General features: G+C 39.7%; 1 protein-coding gene across 1 annotated transcript in view; it reads left to right on the top strand.

Moving 5' to 3' along the window:
* SMYD3 (SET and MYND domain containing 3) overlaps positions 1-24,011 on the top strand; it is a 744,460-nt gene that overhangs the window by 504,469 nt on the left and 215,980 nt on the right. The window contains exons 8-9 of the mRNA XM_089693285.1: positions 1,968-2,070; positions 17,784-17,894. Of these exons, the coding sequence (XP_089549411.1) occupies positions 1,968-2,070; positions 17,784-17,894 (214 nt within the window). The remainder of the gene's footprint in view (positions 1-1,967; positions 2,071-17,783; positions 17,895-24,011) is intronic.

Raw genomic sequence — 24,011 nt, 5'->3', positions numbered from 1 at the left:
ACAGACAACTTGTAAATGAGGTAATTTTTGCTTATTTGGGCAATACCAGTTTCCTTGTGTTTTGTATAGGCACTGTCTGAACGAGGATCTACCATTGCATACTTTTTGGGATAGTCAATTTAAAGGCATTGTATGCTTTAAAATGTTTTTGTTGTGTTAATAAGGTATTAGTGTAGTTATATTCCCCTGTGTCATTTGTTTTCCTTACCTTTTCATGATTAGCTCAATTGTTGTGGCTGTAGTTTGTAGTGTCATGGCTGATCGATTCTTCTATCTCCATATATTAATCCACCTACCTTGTCCCTATTCACCAGTAGGACAAGCAACTTCTCGTTCCAGATCACATGCATGCCTAGCCATTTTTTTTGTATGTGCACTAAGCATATAGGTATAAATGACTGGTTTAGCTAATCTTTTTAATTGCTGTTGAGAATGAAGCATATGTATTTGAAAAAAAACCTGGGTTTTGGCCTGTTAAATGCCAGAAAGCAGAGAGTGGGGCTCTAGCAAGCCCAGAAATTTTGCATATACCGTATGTATTTTCCCTTTTCTCAACTGAGAGAAACTTACATTTTTAAAAACATTTAAAAAAAAATGTTTTGGCCAGTGTGCTAGAAAAATTGTTGCATACCAGGACTTTGCCCATGTGCCTTTTTCTCTCTTCCCTTATAACTTCTCATTTCTGATTTAATTTCTTCGTCTTTTTTGCAGTCCTCCATATTTAAAAAAAACATGATGCTTTGATGTGTATCAGTCTATTTAACAAAACCATTAGATTTTTGCTCTTTTTTTGCTAGCATGTATTAGTCACACACATAGCAGACACAAAAATTCATCCCTGGTTAAATTTGGAAAAGTGAAACCGTAATATATCCTCCAATTATTTCACTTTTTTCATTAATGTTCTATTTTGTAGATTATGCAAAAACTGAATACCAGAATAGACTTTTTATTTCTCATGCTAATTAGAGGTTATATACTGTAGGTTTGGCATCACTGGCTCATTAAAGAATATGCCAACCCAAAATTTCATATTTCTAATTTGTGCCTGCTGTGTTATGCACTTGTCTGAAAAAGTATCCTGTTCTCTTTGTATTGTTTCCTTTGTGTGAAGTACCTGGTGTTCCTTCCAGTCCCTCTGCTTTCCAATTAAAAACTGACTATACTAGGCATGAGAGCACAGCGTAGTCAATTTTCTGGCTGTGCTGAGAACTCAGCCTGCTCTCCTCCAGTGATCAGACTTCTGCTGACTTGCCCCCCCTGCACAGCCATTCACTGGAAAGACCATTGTACTGCTATTTCTCCTCCCCTAGCTCAGTGAGCTTCTTATGCAGCGGAGAACAGAGGGTATGTGATCATTTATAAAAAAGGGAAGAAAAGATATTTACAATGGGGGGTTTTCAGGAACCCCCTGCCCTTTTATTCTAATTCAGATCTTTATTTAATTCAGATCTTTATTTATAAGATTTTTTTTCCCACAATTTACAAACAAGAGTACAAAAAAGGAAAAAAAAACACCGCCTTGCAGGGCGGAGCAAACAACATTTTTTTTTTTATATGTATTCACAAATATTTTACTTTCCATTTCTACTGAATGGGTTGCTTTACAAGGTTAGGGTTCACATATACTTTAAAGTTAACCTAAATGATAAAACTTGCAAACTACTGTCCTTTATCTCTTACAATACTGTATATGAGTTCATTTTATTAATGTAAAAACGATGTACTGGAAGCACCTGCTGATTCTGCTGATCCCTTTGATAATGTAGCCTTTCCTGTATGTTTCTGACTACGCTAAGCATGGAAGGAGATCCCAGCTAGTGTTGTCAGATGGCATCCAGAAAAATACCAAGTTCAGAAGCAGGTTAGCAATGACAACCCATATATAACCAATATCTACCAAAACTAGTTTTTTTTTGTTTGTTTTTTTTTTAATACTAATTTTGCCTTTGATTTTTCTATAACAGCATGTCTCTTTTAAACCACAGTTGTGATCCAAACTGTGTGATAGTGTTTGAAGGAACGTGCCTGCAACTCCGTTCAGTAAAGGAAATACCAAAGGGTGAAGAGGTATGAAAACTGACGTATCCTCCCTCCTGTCATAGACACCTGGAACAGTAAACTTCCATCCATTTACATTCCTGAGAGCTGCCTCATTTCTGAATGTTGGGTAAACCATCAGTCACCACTCATATCTCTCATATGAAGAAAAGACAATGCATTAAACTGTCTTTACTTGCTGCTGGGCTACCTATGTTTTTCCTAGTTCTAAATTGCCCTCATTCATGATAAATGTCTTTGTATGTCCTCATCCCCTGTATCAGGGATCCAGAAACTCTTTCATATTTCATTTTCTTTTAAACATACAGTATGAAAAAGCACTTAAAAAACAGCAGCTTCCATTAATCATCCCATATTTAATCTTTCTTGTATTGAAATGGCTTTTTTTGCCGTAAATCTGCCAGTCTCAGGGAGGTAAAAAAAAAATATCTTGGGAAGAGTTAATTTAGCTAAATTGCTAAATATAATGTACTGCCTGAAGAGTTCATCTAATAGCAATAATAACCCTTACTCATCCAACTATAGTGGAATTTTCTACAGTCGGCATACTTTGCTAACTTTGGCTATTAAAAGACAGCTATCAGAATTTAGCTGTAAAGTGCACATCTTTCCACCTGCTGAGAGTTTCCTGATGATAATCAACAGTATTAATATTACAGCATTGGGTACGAGGGATATGTGCAGCCATAAACTGACAATACACTGTATGCAGAAACAAATATGGCTCCTTCACATGGATAATATTAATGTTGCCATAAACATGGAATCTGGCTTTAAAGTATTTAACCTCCTCTCGCCCGCCATATAGTAATATGAAGGACGCAAGGTGGTTCTCTCGTTCTGGCAGGATGTCATATGACGTCCTCCCATTTTAACCGTGCATGCGCGACGATCGGTGGTGTGCTGTGTCCCTCGGACACAGCGGATCACCGATCCACGGAAAGAGCCTAAGATGTCGGCTCGGTCATGTGATCAGCTGTGTCCAATCACAGCTGGTCACATGTAAACAGGGAAATGCTTGTTATCGGCAGTTCTCTGCCCACGAGCTGTCACGCTGACAGCTCGTGAGGAGAGCCTGTAATCAGCATTCCTCGGAGGGGACATGTACACTGATCATCAGGGCACTGATGATCAGTGTGCCCTGATGATCTGTGTAGCCCCAGCAGTGCCACATTTCAGTGCCCATCAGTGCCACATCAATGCCACATATCAGTGCCCATTTGAATTGCCTTTCAGTGTCAGCCATCAGTGCCAGTCAGTGCCACCTATCAATGCCAGTCAGTGCCTCCTATCAGTGCTGCCAATCAGTGCCACCTATCAGTGCCAGTCAGTGCCGCCTATCAGAGTGCATCAGTGCCGCCTATCAGTGCCCGTCAGTGCTGCCTATCAGTGCAGCCTAACACTGTCAGTCAGTGCCACCTAGCAGTGCCAGTCAGTGCCGCCTATCAGTGCCAGTCAATGCCACCTATCAGTGCCATATATGAGTGCTGCCTTTCAGTGCCCATCAGTGATGCCTGTAAATGCCCATCAGTGCCACCTACCAGTGCCTCCTCATCAGTGCCACCTATAAGTGTCCATAAGTGCAGCCTATCAGTGCCTATCACTGCAGCTTCATTAGCGCACATCAGTGAAGAAGAGAAATCACTTATTTACAACATTTTATAACAAAAACTAAGAAAAAAACTTTTTTTTTCAAAATTTTCAGTGGTTTTTGGTTTGTTTAAGAAAAAATAAAAAACCCAGAGGTGATTAAATACCACCAAAATAAAGCTCTATCTGTCACAAAAAAAATGAAAAAAATTTCATATGGGTACAGTGTTGCATGATCGCGCAATTGTCATTCAAAGTGCAACAGCGCTGAAAGCTGGAAATTGGCCTGGGCAGGAAGGGGGTATAAGTGCCCTGTAGGCAAGTGGTTAAAGTATTTTACATTTTCTTTCTTTTGTGGACTGGAGATCTGACATGGTGTATAAGGCTGGCCATACACAATACAATTTTCTTACAATTTTCTGTCCTATTCCTGCCCAATTTCCTTTAGATTTACCTTCAACTGTGTAGTGCAAGGGCCCACCTAATTGGATACAACTGAAAGTGTTGTTTAGGTTTGACCTCGTATTATATGGCTTTTGGTAAATCTAAAGCAAAATTCTCAAGAAAATTGCATAATGTGTGGCCTGCCTAAGGCTGGCCATACACTATACGATTTTCTTGAGAATTTTTCTTTAGACTTACCAAAAGCCATATAATATGAGGTCAGACCTAAACAACACTTGCCAGCTGGCCAGCCTTACCCTTCCTAAGGCTGGCCATAGATTATCCAATTTTCTTGAGATTTTTGATTTAGATTTACCAAAAACCATATAATACGAGGTCAAACCTAACAACACTTTCAATTGTATCCAATTAGGTAGGCTCTTGCAGTACATACAGGTGAAACTCGAAAAATTTGAATATCGTGCAAAAGTTCATTTATTTCAGTAAAGCAACTTAAAAGGTGAAACTAATATAGGAGATAGACTCATTACATGCAAAGCAAGATAGTTCAAGCCATGATTTGTCATAATTGTGATGATTATGGCTTACAGCTCATGAAAACCCCAAATCCACAATCTCAGAAAATTAGAATATTACATGCAATCAATAAAACAAGGATTGTACATAGAACAATATCGGACCTCTGAAAAGTATAAGCATGCATATGTACTCACTACTTGGTTTGGGACCCTTTTGCAGCAATTACTGCCTCAATGCGGCGTGGCATGGAAGCTATCAGCCTGTGGCACTTCTGAGGTGTTATGGAAGACCAGGATGCTTCAATAGCGGCCTTCAGCTCTTCTGCATTGTTCGGTCTCATGTCTCTCGTATTTCTCTTGGCAATGCCCCATAAGATTCTCTATGGGGTTCAGGTCAGGCGAGTTTGCTGGCCAATCAAGCACAGTAATCCCATGGTCATTGAACCAGGTTTTGGTGCTTTTGGCAGTGTGGGCAGGTGCCACGTCCTGTTGGAAAATGAAGTCAGCATCCCCATAAAGCTCGTCTGTGGAAGGAAGCATGAAGTGCTCCAAAATCTCCTGGTAGACGGCTGCATTGACCCTGGACTTAATGAAGCACAGTGGACCAACACCAGCAGATGACATGGCTCCCCAAATCAACACAGACAGGAAACTTCACACTGGACTTCAAGCATCTTGCAGTGTGTAGTAAAAATCTCTTTAGAAAGCTATCACAAGATCTAGAGTTCCCATTGGAAGAGTTTTATTCCTGTTCAGTAAGGCCTCATTCACGTGAGTGTACTACAGCATACACACAGATGTTCATCCCAATCATGTCAAGTTGGATGCAGTGGTTGCATGGAAGCAGCCGCTGCTCCCAATTTGGCATCTGTGCAGGTGCGGATGCATGACCCCAAACGCACACTGTCTGCATTTGAAGCCATGCACTCTCAACTGCAAAGATGTCAGATTGGGAGCAGCAGCCCTGTGTGTGCAGCCACTGTGGGTTACACCCCGGTCACATCAAGAACGACTTGCACGATTTCAAAGTCAGGGGACATGCCGATTTCAGGTGTGATTTGCAAGACATCTGACACAGATGTGTATGCAAATTGCACTAAAAGTAGTGCATGTACTACTTTAGAAATCGGTGTAATTGTGGACAATAAGGTGCGACTTGGTATACAATTATTATTATTATACAGGATTTATACAGCGGCGACAGTTTGCTCCACGCTTTACATTATGGTGGGAGTCAGTACACGAGACAGTACAGTAACAATACAATAAAATACAAGAAGGGTTCGAGGGCCCTGCTCCTTGGAGCTTACAATCTAGGAGGGAGGGGATAGTGGTACAGGAGGAAATAGCTGTGGGGGATGGAGTGGTAGGTAGAGTGGAGGAGTTCAGTAATTAGCTGAGGGCATGGTAGGCTTCCCTGAAGAGATAGGTTTTCAGAGTGAGCAAAGGTGAGCAGAGTAGGTGATAGTCTGATGGATTGGGGTAGGAAGTTCCAGAGGATGGGGAAAGCCCTGGAGACGAACATGGGAGGAGGAGACCAGGGAGCAATTTGCAAGTTGCATAACATGCAAATCGCATGCCAAGTCACACCCAGTGTGACCGGGGTGTAAACCACTTTAGCTCCGGAAGGTTTTACTCCCTTCATGCCCAGGCCATGTTTTGCTATTTAGCACTACACTACCTTAACTGGTAATGGTGCTGTCATGCAACACTGTAACCAAACAAAATTTGTATCATTTTTTTCGCACACTTTTTCTGGTATTTGATCTCCACTGTTTTCTTTTATTTTTATTAATCACTTCATTGCTTGGCACTTGCACCCCCTTCCTGTCCAGGCCAATTTTCACCTTTCAGTGCTGTCGCACTTTGAAAGACAATTGCGCAGTTATTTGAAACTGTACCCATAGGGAATTTTTATAATTTTTTGAGACAGATAGAGCTTTCTTTTGGTGGTATTTAATCACCACTGGGTTTTTTATTTTTTGCTAAGCAAACTAAAAAAGACCAAAAATTTTGGGGAAAAAAAGTATTTCTTAGTTTCTGTTATAAAATTTTGCAAATGAGTTTTCTTCTTCCCTGATGTGCGCTAATGAGGCTGCACTGATGAGCACTGTTGGGCACTGATGAGTGTGTGCTGATGGGCATTAGTGAGGATGCACTGTTGGGCATTGGTGAGGCTGCACTGTTGGGCATTGGTGAGGCTGCACTGATGGGCGCTGGTGAGGCTGCACTGATGGGCACCGGTGAGGCTGCACTGATGGGCGCCGTTGAGGCTGCACTGATGGGTGCTGATGAGGCAGCATTGATGTGCACTAATGGGCACTAATAAGCTACATTGATGGGTAGTGATGAGGCTGTGCTGATGGAGAGACACTGATGGGCACTGATAAGCTGCACTGATGGGCACTAATAACCTTCTTTCATGGGCACTGATGGGTCTGCACTGACCTGATTATCAGTGTAAATATGTGCTGTCAGGATTGATGGTTATATGCTTTCCTTTCCTCACACAGTGGCAGCGTATGAGGAAAGGAAATGCTGATAACTGGCATTTGTTTACATGTGATCAGCTGCGAATGCACACAGAAATCACATGGTAAATAGCCACTGCGTTTGTCCATTTTCCTTGATCTGTGATCAGCTGTGTCCAAATGACACAGCGATCACAGAAGAGCTCGCCTGATGCGCACGCCAGGGGAAGAGAACCGTACTGTAGCCATCTTTTAGCAATGGCGCTGTAATAAAGTGGTTATATAAGCAAAAAAAGACCAGAAAGTTTGAAAAAAGAACAATATTTTTTTCAGTGACACTAATACAGTGATCAGTGATAATACTGCACACTGCCATTGTACTAATGACACTGGCTGGGAACAGATTAACATTTCGGGGTAATAAAGGGGTTAAGTGTGTGCCTAACAAGTGTTAATTTGTGTATTATGTTCTGCTCTTTACTAAAAATCTTTGTTCCTTCCCAGGGAAAAGAAACAAAGAGATTGTTCCCTCTATAAAGAGCCCTGTGTTGATTGTTAACACAGGGCTCTGGTCTGTGATTGGACACAGCTGATCCTGGCCATAAATCATTGTGCAGGACCTGCTGACAAAATCCTGCTGTGTCTAATCAGAGCGGGAGTCGACAGGTGGGAGCACTTGTGCCTTGTGCCCGGAAGAGGCTAGCAATGTTAACTGACATGAATGGGACTGCCTGCACAAAATGCATGGAACACCTGTGCTACCCCATGCGGGTAACACGGCCCTTGCACAGGCATATGCTGCAGTATACCTGTGTGAACAAGGCCAAACAACTCAAAATTTATGGATTTTACAGCACTGTCTGGTTCTGGAGGTAATGGTCACCAAATAGAGAGGGTGATTCTCAACAGTTGAGACACAGCAAGCAATATAATCCTGACAGAGGTTCTAACATTTCCACAATTTGCCCAAATTGAAAAGAAAAACTTTTTCTCTTAGGGGCATGCTAAAGTGCAATTGCAGACCAAACCTTTTTTTTATTTGATTTTTGGTTAAAGTGAAGAGGGATTAGAACACAACGTTTTTACTGTTGTCACCCTCTCTATTTGTCTTGGTGACCATTATTACTGAGAGTGAAGGAAAAATCACAAATTTTGAGTTGTCACCACAACAGGGATAGAGGGGAAATCTACAAATGTGGGTCTTATGACAACTGTCAAACCCCAGGGGCATGCTAAAGTGCAATTGCAGACCAAACCTTTTTTTATTTGATTTTTGGTTAAAGTGGAGAGGGATTAGAACATCCAACACCTTATTACTGTTGTCACCCTCTCTATTTGTCTTGGTGACCATTATTACTGAGAGTGAAGGAACAATCACAAATTTTGAGTTGTCACCACAACAGGGATAGAGAGGAAATCTTCAAATGTGGGTCTGATGACAACTGTCAAACCCGAGGGGATTTTCCTTCACTTTGAAGGCAATTTCCTGTTGTGTGTGTGGGTTATGACGTGAAGGGAAATCTCTCTAATGAGACACACATGGCAAAACACACTGGCAACAGTTACAACCCTCTCATACTCTAGAAATAAAACAAAATTGTGGCTTCAGCTCTTCAAATAAATAGCACCAACACATTGATCAATTAGTATGTATTTATCGTTGTCATATAATAGCTTTATTTATTATTCCTGAGCTTTATGTCAAAACCAAGGACACATTATAAATGACTTGTTGAATTAGGAAAATGACTGAAAGAAGAGGATGCAGTTAGTAAACAGTGAAGGTCAATAGTGAATGGATAAGAAATTTTGGGGTCAAGTGTATGGAGAAAGTAGAAGTATAATGAGACGCATTGTCTTTCAGAATTTTGTATGGTATATAAAATACAGAACAATCTGTCTTGACAACCTTGTTGTTTTTAGAATAAATTTCAGAAACATCAGATAACAGACAGAATATGTAGGAGTTGAGCTGGGAATTATTTTGCTTACAAAATTTGGCAAAGTAGCAGTAGTGAGACATGTAGGTTGTAGAAGGTCAAATACATTTGGTGTGAATTATTCCAGACACCCTATATCAGTGATTTTCTTACACCATTTACAGCATAGTTTTCCTAATAGGCAGTTTAAGCACATTAAAAAAAAACATACATGCACCTCTTAGGGCTCATTTGTACCATATGAATATTACAATGTGCATTTCATTATTTGGATTTGGTGTGTGCATTGAATGTTTGTGTAGTTTACTCCTAGATCTAGTCACTTTGACCTTTGCCCTGGTGAATAGTACCTTTTTATCACAGTCACTCAAACACTTGAGCCAGACTGGTCGTAAACCAATTAACACAAGAGAACAATCTGCGGCTTAGAAAATGTTTATTGGACACAATCAAAATATCAATTTCACACTTAGTAAGCAATGATGTCAGAAGTGACATCTTACTTACTACTATTCATGTAATCACTGATTGGCCAATCAGTGATCACATGATCTGGACCTCACACAGAAGTCCCGTACAGCGATCAGTGTTCTGCTGTGTCCGGAGGACACAGCAGGCACTGGATCGCAGTGCTGTGCGCTCCCAGGGACACACAGGCAGGGAGGACAATTATAAACAGCCACCTACTCCTGAAATACTTCTGTCTGGCTGTTTATATACCTGGGCCAGACCGGAAGTGGTTAAAAACACACCCGGGCACTCAGACATGCCAGTGTGCCCGGGCGGGTGTTTTTAAGATATGGCAACATTGTCGTTGTGTTTTATTCTTGTGTAGGGTGGAGGTATATTTGCTAAATTGATATTTTGATTGTGTTCAATTAACATTTTCTAAGCCGCAGATTGTTCTCTTTGGGACTTTTTTTCTTGTGGGTCTTTCACCCACAAATTGGTGTTTGTGCTGCATACCTCATTGGTCCTGAGGACACCACCTTTAATTTTGGTGAGTTGGCTTAATTATTCACACAATACTTTGGTTCCCAACTCTGGTTTTATTATTTTTTAAACCAATTAACCTATCAGAGTGTTCTTTTTAAATTTTGGCAGCAATTCATTGCACCTAGAGGGAACCTACACAAACATGAGCCTGATTTGCAAACTCTATCCAGATCGTGCCGTAGTGAGTCTACTGCTGCACTGCAGAACTGTGCCACACAACAGTCTTGCTAAAGTTTTTGTCTCTTGATCGGTTCAATATGTGACTTTATACTATGCAGGTTAATTAGTTTTTGGCTTCAGCAGAGATCAGATTTGTTTCTTTCCAAAAGATGTTGAACTCTTTAGTGATTAGGTCTTGTAGTAATGAGATTTAAACAAAATTATGTCATGGCTTTCTTTGGCTGGTTAATACATACACAAACACTATTTATCCTATTAAATTCATAGTTTATTCTAATAAACTTAATATCAATTTTGTGTGTTCTGCATAATCTCAGTTTATTTCAAAATTAAAAGACAGGCATAGAAAAAAAAAATATTTTTTTGAATAAAAGAAAAAAAATATTCCTGTCTTTAACATTACCTTAGAAGCATGTGGAAAGACTGTTAATTTATACCTTGCAGCCATTTCATAACCATCTTCTCAAAATGGTGTCCCAGAGGGGCAAGTATATACCAAATTAAATAAAAGAAAACATAATGCTGCACTTTTTTCACTTGTGCACAAGTAATTGAAAATAATTACATGTATTTGACTTGCCTTTAATATGAAAATGTTTATTATTATTATACAGTATTTATATAGCGCCAATAGTTCGCTCAGCGCTGTACATTACAATGGGAGACAATACATGAGAGAGTACAATAACAATACAATGCGATACACGAGGGGTTCGAGGGCCCTGCTCCTTGGAGCTTACAATCTAGGAGGGAGGAGATAGTGGTATGGGAGGAAAAGCTGTGGGGGAGGAAGTGGTAGGAAGAGTGGAGGAGATCGGCAATTAGCAGGGATCGGGGTAGGCTTCCCTGAAGAGATGGGTTTTCAGGGTGCGCCTAAAGGAGAGGAGAGTAGGTGATAGTCTGATGTATTGGGGTAGGGAGTTCCAGAGGATAGGTGATGCCCTGGAGAAGTCCTGGAGGCAGGCATGGGAGGAGGAGACCAGGGAACTAGAGAGAAGGAGGTCTTGTGAGGAGCGGACAGTGCGTTTTGGGTGGTATTTGGATATTAGGTCGGTGATGTAGTTCGGGGCAGTATGGTGGACAGTTTTTTACGTCAGCGTTAGCATTTTGAATTTGATCCGTTGCGCAATCGGGAGCCAGTGGAGGGATTGGCAGAGGGGGGTGGCGGAAACGGAGCGGTTGGTAAGGTGAATGAGTCTGGCTGCTGTATTCAGGATCGACTGAAGTGGGGTTAGCCTGTGGTGAGGGAGGCCAGTGAGGAGGGAGTTGCAGTAATCGAGTCGTGATATGATGAGGAAGTGAATGAGCTGTTTAGTGGTTTCTGGGATTAGGAATGGGTGTATTTTGGAGATGTTGCGGAGGTGGAGTCTGCATGAGTTTGTTAGCGATTGGACTTGGGGCTGAAAGGATAGATTGGAGTCAAGAATGACACCAAGTACTCTGGCTTGTTTAGAAAAATGTTATCGTGTTACTAAACCCAGGACCCTGCATTCACTATATCTGGTCTCTCACAGTACACAGAACATGGAAATGCAATTATTTTAGTAAATATAGACTGCTAAATACCTTTTCTTATCAGCAGAGTAGTCTTCTTTCAGTGTCCAGCAGAGCAGGGGTTAAAGCTTGTAGGAGACGTTTTCATTCTCCCTGGATTTTCCTATGAGGCTGCATAACCCCTGACCCTCTGTCTGGACAGTGCTGATTGGTGCTGTGCTGATCATATAAGTCCTGATCATATATACTCTCACAAGAAAAAAAAAGCAGATCGCTGATGCCATGCAAGTCACCTGCAGACCTGTCAGAATATTTGCTTGCCATATGGGATGTACAGTCAAGCAGATATACTGACAGGAAACTTCAATGAACTACTAGCGCTATGCTCCACAGCACCATGGTAGTTCATTGAAAACTACAAGCCAATAGACGCTAAGGCTGCCGTGACTTGTAGGCACTCATTCACAGAACACTGTGAATGAGTGATGCGGCCATGTGGGCGGCCATGCTGCGCTGTTTTCAAATCTGACAGATAGTACGGGGAAACTTCTCCCCGTGCTATCTGAAAGAGGGAGGGGGTGGTGGGCGCGGCTATGGGAGCATGTTACATGTTCCATCCTAAAAATGAGTGGAACATGTGTCATGTTCCAAAGGTGAACTTATCCTTTAAGCTGGTCATGTCTCTAGATCCACTGATTGTTTTGTCACATTGTTTTCACTTAACCTCTTTAGCTCTTCAGATATTCGTGGTTGATTCGAAGCCTGAAGATGTTAAACAAGCTCATGGCTGCAGTACCAGCCAGTGTTTACCAGCTGACTCTTGGCGTTACTGTAAAAGTGGTCAATTTTATGGGACTTGTGGGTGCCGCTACTTCCCCGAATCTCCCACTCTATTGGTTCCTGGGCTCTCCCACTCCTCCCAAGCGCCTGGGACCAAAACAGGTGACCTCGGGATGGCAAGATCTCCTCTGCTGACTTTGAACCTGAAAGCTCAGCTCTGACCACCTCTGGTTCACAACTGTCAAAATCACAGCTAGGAATCCACCTTTTCATATTATGCTTAGTTGGAAGTGCCCATCCTGCTGAAGAAGCTTGTGAAGATCCAAAAAGCATTTTAATAGTGTCTCGTAGCGGTCTGAGAGAAAAGCCTGAAATATATCTACATTCATTTGACTTTCTGATATAAAGGCCAAACTCCATTCTATGCATACTGCATCCTGAGGAAGTGGCTTTACACAGCAAAAGGGTTATATTGTTTCAGGATTATTTACTATATTGTGATTGGTCAGACAATTAGCTTGTTTTTTTAATGCCTCTTGTATGTACTTTATCTATACGACCAAATAAATGATAACATTTTAAATACGTATATGAGTTTTCTTGTGGGTGCTGGAAGAGTTCTGGGTTCTAGAAATAAAAGTTCTTTGCTTAACCACTACATGTCGGCCAAACGCAAATGTGCGGCCTCCCGGCGTCTGGGCCTAGACGCCGAGTGGCCGCATATTTGCGTTCTATTAAAAAAGAACATATGTGCTGAGACCACGCACCCTGCACACTCCTGGCACACATGTCCGTACTCACAGATAGGTCCTGATCTCCTCTTTTGATCGGGACCTGCCCCGATCATGTGACCGCTGTGATGGCATGTCACGGCGGTCACGTGACCCTAAACCCCGCCCCACCTCCCAGCTTCTGAAACCCTTAAAGGGCCAGGAGGCGCTGGCACCAAGGGGTTAAGATTGTGTCATATGTCTTTGAGATCACTTGCTGTTAGCAGTTAGGATAAGGAAGGCATTCTTGTAATGCATAAGATAAAGATCACATGCTTGCAGCATATGCTTGGTAGCAAAAGTTTTTTGATGGAACAATTACTGTCCATGCACTAACATACTAATACAGCTACAATCACCTTAAGCTTTGATATTATTTCAGGTACTTATATAGCGCAGTCAATTTACACAGCACTTTACATATATGTTGTACATTCACATCAGTCCCTAACCCTCAAGGGGAGTACAATCTAAAGTCCCTAACTCACATTCATACATACACATAGTAGAGCCAATTTAGACAGGATCCAATTAACCTACCAGCATGTGAAAGGAAACTGGAGTACCCGGAGGAAACCCATGCAGGCACAGGGAGAACATGCAAACTCCAGGCAGGTGGTGCCGTGGCTGGGATTTGAACCAACAACCCTAGTATTGCCAGGTGGAAGTGCTAAACAGTTAGCCATTGTACTGTAATAGGACCTCTATTACATTTCTACTGCTGTCTGTGTCCCAGCTGGGGAGAGTCACACTCTCGATTTGTCCTGGTGATCAATGAAATTTGATTGAGAACATTTTACAGTTGTCATTGAGACATAAGGTGAGAGGAATCTTCAAAAGGATGCACCTGTTGTAGGGGCTATTTTCTAAGAAGGGATTTCCCCTTATTGTTTCTCTGGGACTGCAAATGATAGATCCCCAAATGTGACACACTCGGGAAAAAAATGAAGGCATGGTCCACTTTTTGCAAAAATGTAATAAATGCATCCACATTAATAAAATAAAAATGTGCATTTATTGAATGTTTGCATTCAAGCCAGCAGAGTATTGCAACCATGATCACAGGTGAAATTCATAGGCTTATGATTTGTTTAATCCCAGCCCCAGGTCCATATGGGGGTCTGAACCTTCTGTTATGTGACTAGAGAAAGTAAACAATGGACTACAGTCAGCATGATCTGTGAGTCTCTCTGCTGCAGTGACAGATGGGAGTTGTAGTATTCCTGTAGCTCTACTGCTGCAGAGGGCGCTTGATAATGCTTGTCCCCAGTGGTTGCCGTGACCTTGCAAGTCTCCCAACACCTCTAACACTCTGGGTTCAGAAATATTTCAACAGTATACAATAATAATACAAGAGACACAATTCTTTAGTAACACTTCTATATTAGACTTGTTCAAAAGAGTACACCACAGGAATAATGGGTTTAGATATACAACCCCATTTAACAGAACACTGGTAAAAAAGAAATAATCAGTTATCAGTGTTTAACAAATTATACAGTCATGAGTATTAAGCTTCAACTATTTAATTGCAACATCGGCAGTAAGAGGGGGAAGAGCAGGCTTGTTGACTTATCAGCTTCCTCTAGGCCACCGACGCCACAATGGGGGATGCAGAAAGTTATGTAAATGTATACTCTGGCATAAATGACCTTAGAAGAGAATAGGTCCCGTTGACTAGAGATTGCAACTTGAGTCCTGTGATGTTTAAAGTTTCAGATATGGTGATATCCGATGCTAGCAATGGTGGGGCCCATAAACATTAGTGAATACTGGTAAACATATAGGCAGTGGTAATGCTCAAAGTAAAGCTCTCCTGATACTAAAGTGTAAAGATGTCTGCATGCAGTGTCTCTAGAGTGATGACAGAAAGAGGTCAGGCATCCACCCACTCACAAATCCCATGGATAACATGGCCTCCTAGGAACAGAGTACTTACCCAGGCTCTTGGCTGTTTTCAAGGATGTGCAGAGTTACTGTCTAACAGCCTGTCAGTGCAGTGAGCAGCAATGTCTGTGTGAAGACCAGACAGTGACAGTCCCGATGCAGGGAAGCTGATGTGATCCTGGTGTGGTGATCAATGTCACCGCTGTGCCGAAATCTGTTTCTGGAGGAGAACAGCAGTCCCCCTGTGTTCTCTGAATTCTCCACCAAGAGAAAAAGAGCCAGTCCCTTGCTGTAGAATATATCTGCTCTCCCAGTATCACTCTCTTTTGCCAGCTCTCTGGTAGTTGTAGTTCAGTCAGCACTCAGGATTGTGTAGAAAACTGACAGGCAGACTCCTGCCTGTCAGGTGGAAACAGTTGGGCGGCTGCACTGCTGGCTGATCATTTTCATAGTCCCCAGCACCGCCCCCCCCCCCCCCCACATGCTCCCATGTATCTGAGCCCTGCTTGCCCATCTGCAGACCTGGGGAGTGCCATTGCGGGTACCGGCAGGTGGAGTGCCATAGTAACGGAATATATCAAGGCGTGACCATGCATCTAAAACCGTCTGATCTTTGACTGGTCCACCACATGTGAAATACTGTTCCATTCTGTTCGCATTACCAAAAACAAGAGGACCAAGAATCTGAGTATGTTTTAGAGAGGTGCTCAGGGACTATATACCTTCTAGAAAAACTTTATAACTAACTTCAAGCAGAACCACATTCATAATTCCTTTGTGAGTTCTAGAAGTCTAATCCTTCCAACCTTCTTCATCAATTTCTCTTGGGATGGCAGTACTAATATATAAAAAGTATTGTGTCTGATGTCATTAATTCCCCCTTAGCATTTGCTATACCCTTTGGCTGTCTTCGTGTAAGGCGGATTAGTGATTAGGCATTGTGCTGTAATTTTTCTCTCAAGTCATTAAACCTTGAAAGATTTGACTCTGCTTCCAACTGAATACTCATTGAGAGTACCTACACTGTTTTATACAGGAATCTAGGAGACAGCTGGTCAGTAGAACACAAACAAAGATGTACATATGTTAATTCCCCCTGGAGGTGGACCAACTGTGCTCCAAAGCTCATATAGTCTTCCTGGCACTTTAAACCACACGAGAGTATAAGGTGAAGAGCTGGAAACTTGTTCTCCATGGCTATGAATAAGGTTTTTACACGTAAGCTGCTGTAATTTGCACATTGTACCCTTTATCAATAAAGTACTTTTATCCGGAGATCGAGTCGCCAGCTCTTCACCTTGTACTCTCCTTTGGTCAGTAGAACAGTCCAGAACCACAGATGTGTAAGAAATTTTTTTTTCTTATTTTTTTTGTGTGTGTATTGTTTATGTATATAAAAATAAGGCTAATTGTCAATTCCTTGTCCATTTTATTTGGATTTTTTTATAAAATGAAAAAAATGTGCTTGCTTGGAAACATCTAAGAAAAAGCACATGTGTCTGTTAACAGGGTAACAGCGGGGGCTCATGAATCTGAATATTTAGAAAACAGAAATAGTGGCATTTTTGAAAGAACTTCTATTTGATATAATGGGTACCCTAGGAGGCTGATAGAAAGCAAAGAAAACATAAATGGGAAGCTATTTTTGGTTGCAACACAAAGTCTATTGATTTTTGGTTTTAAGACTAACTTTTTTTTCTACCCAATTGTTTGAAATCCTGAGCAGCACATCTTGGCTTCTGTGCTTCAGCTACACATGATATTCTAGCTGTGTTTTCACTCATGATATTGGAAATTTTTCCTGAGATAAATGCATATTCTGCTATTGCTAAATCCCCTCTGCAATTGCTAACCTTGGATTTTTTTATTTCAACACTCAGGGTGTAGTATTTCAATTTAAAGTATTCGATTTCTTGGCATCCAAGCAATTGGCATTTTCAGAAGGTTAGCCAAGATAATTCTAAAAGTTTGTTTTATGTTACATATTCACATTATGCTTTGTAGCTATTCTATTTAGAATATTCTAAATCAAATTTTATTGAAATAGAAATAATGTTGAGGTCTATATAACCCATCTACAGAAATTTTCAGTGTTTCTAAATAAAATCTGACAATCATTTTTATCAATATAATGGCATTAAAGCCAAAACATGTTTTTAGTTTAGAATAGAGTAGGGAAAAGTTAAAGCCTTTGTTGGATATCTGTTCTGTCTGACCCCACTGGGGAGATTTACTCATATAAACTTACCGGAACAGAAATTAAAATTTTACGTTTGTCATCCTATAAGTAAAGGAAGGGACATTTTGCAATAGGGGACACCTTGAAAAGTGTCTAAGATGATTTTACCCTTGACTGTGGAAAGAATTGTTCTTTGCACTTACTGTTACACCTCTGGGATAGTGTGAACTGTGAAATCTCCCCAGAAAGCATAATAATAATGAAAATCTTTTGACTTTAGTTATATTTTAATAGTTATTAAAATTTCCTACATTTATAGTATATCCTTGAACACATCATCATGTATAATCGATGCACCACTTTAACGACTTAAGTGTTTAGTGATAGATTTTTCATATTTTTATATTATTATACTTCTAGTTATTGTGTTCTGACTGTCCCAAGTGTGTTCATTATACAGACAGTACTGTATATATAACCCATATTTTTATTTATTTTTTTTCATTTTTCAGCTGACCATTAGTTACATCGATGTGAAGATGCCCACACATTTACGCCAGGTCCAATTGCAACGCCAGTATTGTTTCACCTGTGACTGCCACTGCTGCCTATCAAAATATAAGGTACATTTCATTTTAATAGAGGAACAGAGCATTGGAGGTAATTGTTTGGTGGATGTTATATGGTTGCTGAGTTGTTTGGTTGGTTCCTGATGTCATTTCCTAATTCTATGTGGAAATAGTAAAATTATTCTAAACAATAGTTAACCTTTGAGCTGTACTGCTATAGGTACAACATTGTCTTCATTAACTTCAATGAATTTTAAGCCCTCATGCACACTGGACGTTTTGATAATGCTGGTAATGTTAGCTGTGTAAAGTCATGTTAAAAATGTGAGTTTTTCAGCTTTTTTTTAGCTTTTTTGCATTAGCATTTAGTGGCGTTTTTCTGCGATTAGCTGTGTTTTCACGTGTTTTTCCACATTAGCATTTTTTAGCATTTTTTTACCCAAAAAAACATTTTTTTAAAGCCCTAAAAAGTCTCCCTTGTGTAAGGTGTAAAAATCTTCCAAAGGTGCACCTCCATCTTCTACCACAAACACAATGTGCCTGTGGATGTGCCCTCACTTTATAAGATGGATCTCTATATTATAGGAGTTTGCATGTTCTCCCTGTGCCTGCGTGGGTTTCCTCCGGGTACTCCGGTTTCCTCCTAAACTCCAAAGACATGCTGGTAGATTAATTGGATCCTGTCTAAATTGGCCCTAATATGTGTATGTATGAATGTAAGTTAGGGACCTTAGATTGTACGCCCCTTGAGGGTTAGGGACTGATGTGAATGTACAATATATATGTGTAAAGCGCTGCATAAATTGATGGCGCTATATAAGTACCTGAAATAAATAAATAAAATAAAATAAATATAGGAGATCAAAACAGTATAAGCAGCATGTGGAACGAGGTGCTCCTCTCTTCACGAGCAGCCTGTCAGAGCTTTCCATTGGATATAGAACCTCTTGTATAGAGAAATAAAAAGACTTCATAGCGCTCTCCGTTTGAGAATTTATTTTAAGAGCATGACATAGGAACACACACCTTTGCAAAGAAAACAACCAGTCTCAAGTACAGATTGATATAGTACCAGCTTCCTTAGTAAGACAGGACTGTACACCTGGTGAATTCGATGATCCTGCCCCTCATGTTGACATCAACAGACTCTCCCATCTAATGCATTGTTTTTAAGGTGCACCTCCATCTTCTACCACAAATACAATGTGCCTGTGGATGTGCCCTCACTTTATAAGATGGACCTCTACATTATAGGAGATCAAAACAATATAAGCAGCATGTGGAACAAGGTACACCTGTCTTCACGAGCAGCCTGTCAGAGCTTTCCATTGGACATAGAGCCTCTTGTATAGAGGAATAAAAAGACTTCGTAGCGCTCTCCGTTTGAGAATTTATTTAAAAAGAATGGCATAGTAACATTCACATTTCAAATAAAACAACCAGCAAATTGATAATGTGCCAGCTTCCTTAGTAAGACAGCACTGTACACCTGGTGGATTCTATGATCCTGCCCCTCATGATGACATTAACAGACTCTCCCATCTAATGCATTGCATCCTGATTGAACTTTTTTAGAGATCTGAGGGAAGAGAGTTGCCCTTTGAATTTAAATCTTGCATTTATTGCATGTCTTACCAATATTACCTTTTATTTTCAAAGCAAAATTTCTGAGTTAGTTTTTACCCTGTGTTTTTAATTCATTGTAGATTACATTTTTACATTGGACAATAAAGTATCCAGTACATTTAGTGGTATCTGTTAATGATTACTGTAGGAAACTGTTTCAGTGATCGCTGAAGAATAAGCTGCCATTACATTGACAGAGAGTCATAATATGAGAACACATAATTGGAGAAGGCTGAGGCTCAACTGTAGTCCTGTATGGTGTACCTAGTATGTCCTAGGGACATCTTAGCAAGCCATAGCCTTTGGTCACATGTTCCTATGCTGAATAACCTTCGTTTCATGCTGCAATGTATGACTAAAGCAAATCCAGAAATTGCAATCCTTTGATTTCAAACCAGAAGACATTCAACAGGAAATGTGTTCTGGAAATGCTGATAATAAAATGTGTACTAATGGAAAAGTATTTTATATATTTTTTATCTCTACTGATTTAATTGAACAAGATAGAAAGACATACAGAATTTAGAGTTCGTTCTTAAACAATGCTTTTTTTTCATTGACTTAATAGTTATAGAAACTATGGGGTTGGTTTATACTAAGACTGGAGAGTGCAAAATCTGGTGCAGCTGTACATGGTAGCCAATCAGCTGCTAACTTTGACAAAAAAAACTGGAAGCTGATTGGTTTCTATGCAGAGCTGCACCAGATTTTGCACTCTCCAATTCTAGCAAATCAACCCCTATGTGTACTAGGCATGGATATTATTAAAATGATAAATACTATTTCTGAAACATTTTTACAGGTTTCAGTTAGTCTTCAAATAACAAGAAGGAAAGCGGTTTTATTCTTTGTGTAGTAATTTGTTATTTTTCCCTTTATTGTATCTTAGAAATTACATTTTACTTTCTAATTCTGATATGTTTTTAATAAACTTTTACTTCTTTAACAATCAAATTGACATTTTCCCTCTGTAGGGTTATAACAAACAAGTAGAATGCAACAAGTAATTACAATGTCACATTTCAAGCTAACGTAATAATCATAAATGCGGCAGTTCTAATAACAGGATCCATTAATTATGCAGCTGCTGCTTCCTTCTCTTTTAAGCTAATTTCATTCCTGCATGAAACCTTCCCTACATTAAATATTAACATGTTTCATATATTGTGGAACACATTTAAATTCACTATGCAATCAAGTATTTATTGCAAAACTACAAATTAGGCTCCTTGCTTATTTTTTATTCTGTTTTATGTGTTATTTAGTTTATTTCTAAAAGATATTAAGAATTGCAAAATTTTGCAATGTAAGCTTTTACATGAACATTTATAATAAATGAGCATTATCAGGTAAATTATGTATTGCTTGATTCATAATTTTAAATATCAGAAAATGGTTAAACGATATTTCAAAAAAATTTAAATTAGTTTTGTAAGACCTTTCTTTTCTTATTTTTTTGTGAGCCAGGGCTGACAATATTTTGTTGCTGGTGCTGCCTTAACAGTTTTCTTTAATGCCAGTGCTAATTGTTTCCTCTTCAGCTGTAGAAAGTACCCACTTGTATAAGCTGCTAAAAATGTCTTAGCTTGTATTTGGTTCATTAAAGAAAAGGTCTCAATCAAGCCCCATTTCCCTTGAGGACTGATTGATTTGAGCCACTGTGACCCTGTTTAATTTATCATACAATAATTGAATGGGGAAGGTTTTCCAATAATGCTACAGCATCAGCCAATAGAAATATTATGAAAGTACATTATACAAAAGTGTATACGTGTAATACAACATCAGTGTATTAAAATCAGAAAAATTATTTCCTTATTGCAATTGAGCATTAAGGTCAGAACAAATATTTGGTAGCAGCAATGTTCTTGACACTGGAGTAATCTGCCCTACAGACATCCTGACAATGCTCCCCAAAGCAGACCATCATCTCCCTGGAAATTTGTTCTAAATATCCTTGCCCACATGAACACTCCAACAAATAAATTACATTTGCATTATAATAGGAGAAAGGGGAGAGGGAGGCCTATAAATAAAGGTCTCACCCCTTGTTAATGGATTTTACTGGTGCCACACCCCTTATTTACAAGACACTGGAAAGCATGGGGACCCTAACTAGAAAAAACTAATGGGCTTTAAGAGGCACCACACCAAAAAGAAGATCAATACTCAAAATGTAAAAGGTTACAACTATATTGAACAATATTAAAACCACGGCTGTGGTGAAGGTTTTGAGCATTCACTTAGCGCATATTAAAAAGCATGTGTAGCTTGTGCAAAATAACAGGCTTATTACATGACATTACAAAGCATATCCTTGGATGACATAAGTAACATAGTTGGCATTTCTGCAAGATTTTACATTGATCTTTTCTCCTATGCGTTTCGCAGGACAATAGCCCGCTTCCCCAGGGAGATATAACATATAATTCTAAAATTATATAAACAAAGCCAAAATAAGCATACAGCATACCAAAAGAATATCAAAGAAAATAACATCTATACCAAGCAAATATTTGGATTTACCAGATGATGGCATCAAAAGGTTCATAAAAAGAATTTTCTTTGTTTGCTCTGTATTATAGAAATTACTATATCTTTATGACAAGATGGCAATCACAATCAATCTACGAGGAAGGCTACAAGGGAACCATGACCATTTACTTTTCATGCTGAGCTAATCTAAATGGCCACAGCTATTCACAGTTGAAAGTCAAATGGCTTTGTGTGCCATTGATAATGTGATTAGCTACACCTGATCAAGTGTACAAGACATTTTTAGGAGGGGTTGATCCTTTTCCAACTCAGTGGTGATATATCTTTCACTGGGATGTTATAAGTTGCAGTGAGTAAATACAGCTGGATAAAACAAAAATCTGTCTGTCTTCATTTCAGGCTGCAAAGCAACAAAATGTGATTATTTTAAAGGTGGGTGATTCTTTTCCATACCCATTGTATACTGTGAATACCAGCATGTGTTTGTAATGATGCAAGCCTAGCCATACCTGGAATGCATGAATCCAGGTATGGATAGGTGAATCTTTGGTCTGGAATCAGCCTTTACCAGACTGTTGTGGAAAGTAAGTGAACACTTGTGCGCAACATGTGAGAAGACAAGCAATATGTCTTTAATTTGAGGGTCACTTGAAAGTACATGCTATTGTTGCCTGATGATATCCTGGATTTGTGGGGAATTTTCAGAAATAGTAAATATTGTGGGAACCCCTTTAGATGCTTCCTTAGCTTGAAGTTTTATGAGGGTGTGCCTATAGCCAGAAGATGCTTTATATAAAGCTACTGCATTTTTATTTCATTTCTCTTATAGCCTTGCCTGTGGCAGAAGACTTTATAAAGGGAGGTATTCACCTTACCCAGATAAATTGGCCATATAGGAAGCCCTGTTTCAAATTTACAGGATGAAAGCTTTTCTATGTAGGCAGGGTTTTATAAAATTTTGGTTATGAAAGACATTGATATTAATTTACCTTCTTTCTTGAATTTCCAAGAAATGGACAGTTTCTTGGCTGTACTACAGGAAAATCCCTATTTTATCTTTGTGGGTGCCTAGAAAACTTTTACACTGCAAGAGAACAGATTTGGGATCCTGACAGATAAAAGCAATATTGTCAAAATAAAAAAGCCATAAATGCGTGTAAGAATAGTTAAACTACTCTTGTAGGTTGTTTTCTTCATCTTGTTCCTAATTGAGCTTCTGACCGATGTTTTGGTTGTTTCTCTCTCATTGTATTTTTCTTGCCCCTATTACTAAAGGAGGAGTCTACCCATCATTTTAAATAACCAAGGGTGGCTAAAGCAGGTCCTTGCCTGGGACACTGTTTTCTTTTTCTCTCTCTTCACTTCTTTTCTTCCTTTCTGGTCCATTGGGGGACGATGCTTCTTGCAATACTCTTTGGAGTTTGTTAAGGGCAAATAGACTGGTCACTCTGCATTGAAAATTTCACCAGAACATAGTAAATTTGATGAAATTTCACTTTGCAAAGAATACAGCAATTTTGCTTGGACATGATTGGATGATGGACATCATTAGAGCTTCATGTCTTTTCTAAGCTCAAGCAAAATTTCCTTTACAAAGTGCAACTTTCCTAGAAAAGTGTACAGTCTATTTGCCTTTAGTAAATCAACACCTTTTGAAAACTAAATGGTTGATGTTGCTAAGGTGTTATTATGAAATTTGTGTTGGATATGTACTGTTTCTGGGATACTTCCACTAGCATAATAGGGGCATATTCAAGTCAGTCCACGATTTTTAATTTTACAGATATAAAATGGGATGCTAGCATGGCGGTACTACATGCAGTAGTAAGTGGCAAGTGTATCCTATTATTGATAGGGGCCGCACATGTTGCAGGCCAGTCCAGAGACCATTAATCAAGATGGCAGACAGCAGTGTTAGTGTGTGCATGGAACAGTGTATAGTGATGAAGTTTCTTGTGAACAAAGGCGTAAAACTCTTTGATATATACGGAGGACTTCATACACAGTACGGTGATGAGATGCTCAGCTGCAGTAAGACATTTTAATGGT

Source organism: Staurois parvus, unplaced genomic scaffold (assembly GCF_062004578.1).
Source record: "Staurois parvus isolate SC_StPar_1 unplaced genomic scaffold, SC_StPar_1.0 ptg000619l, whole genome shotgun sequence".
In the NCBI taxonomy this organism is placed as follows: domain Eukaryota; kingdom Metazoa; phylum Chordata; class Amphibia; order Anura; family Ranidae; genus Staurois; species Staurois parvus.
The sequence above is the reverse complement of the archived record's forward strand: the minus strand, read 5'-3'. Positions and strand labels throughout refer to the sequence as shown.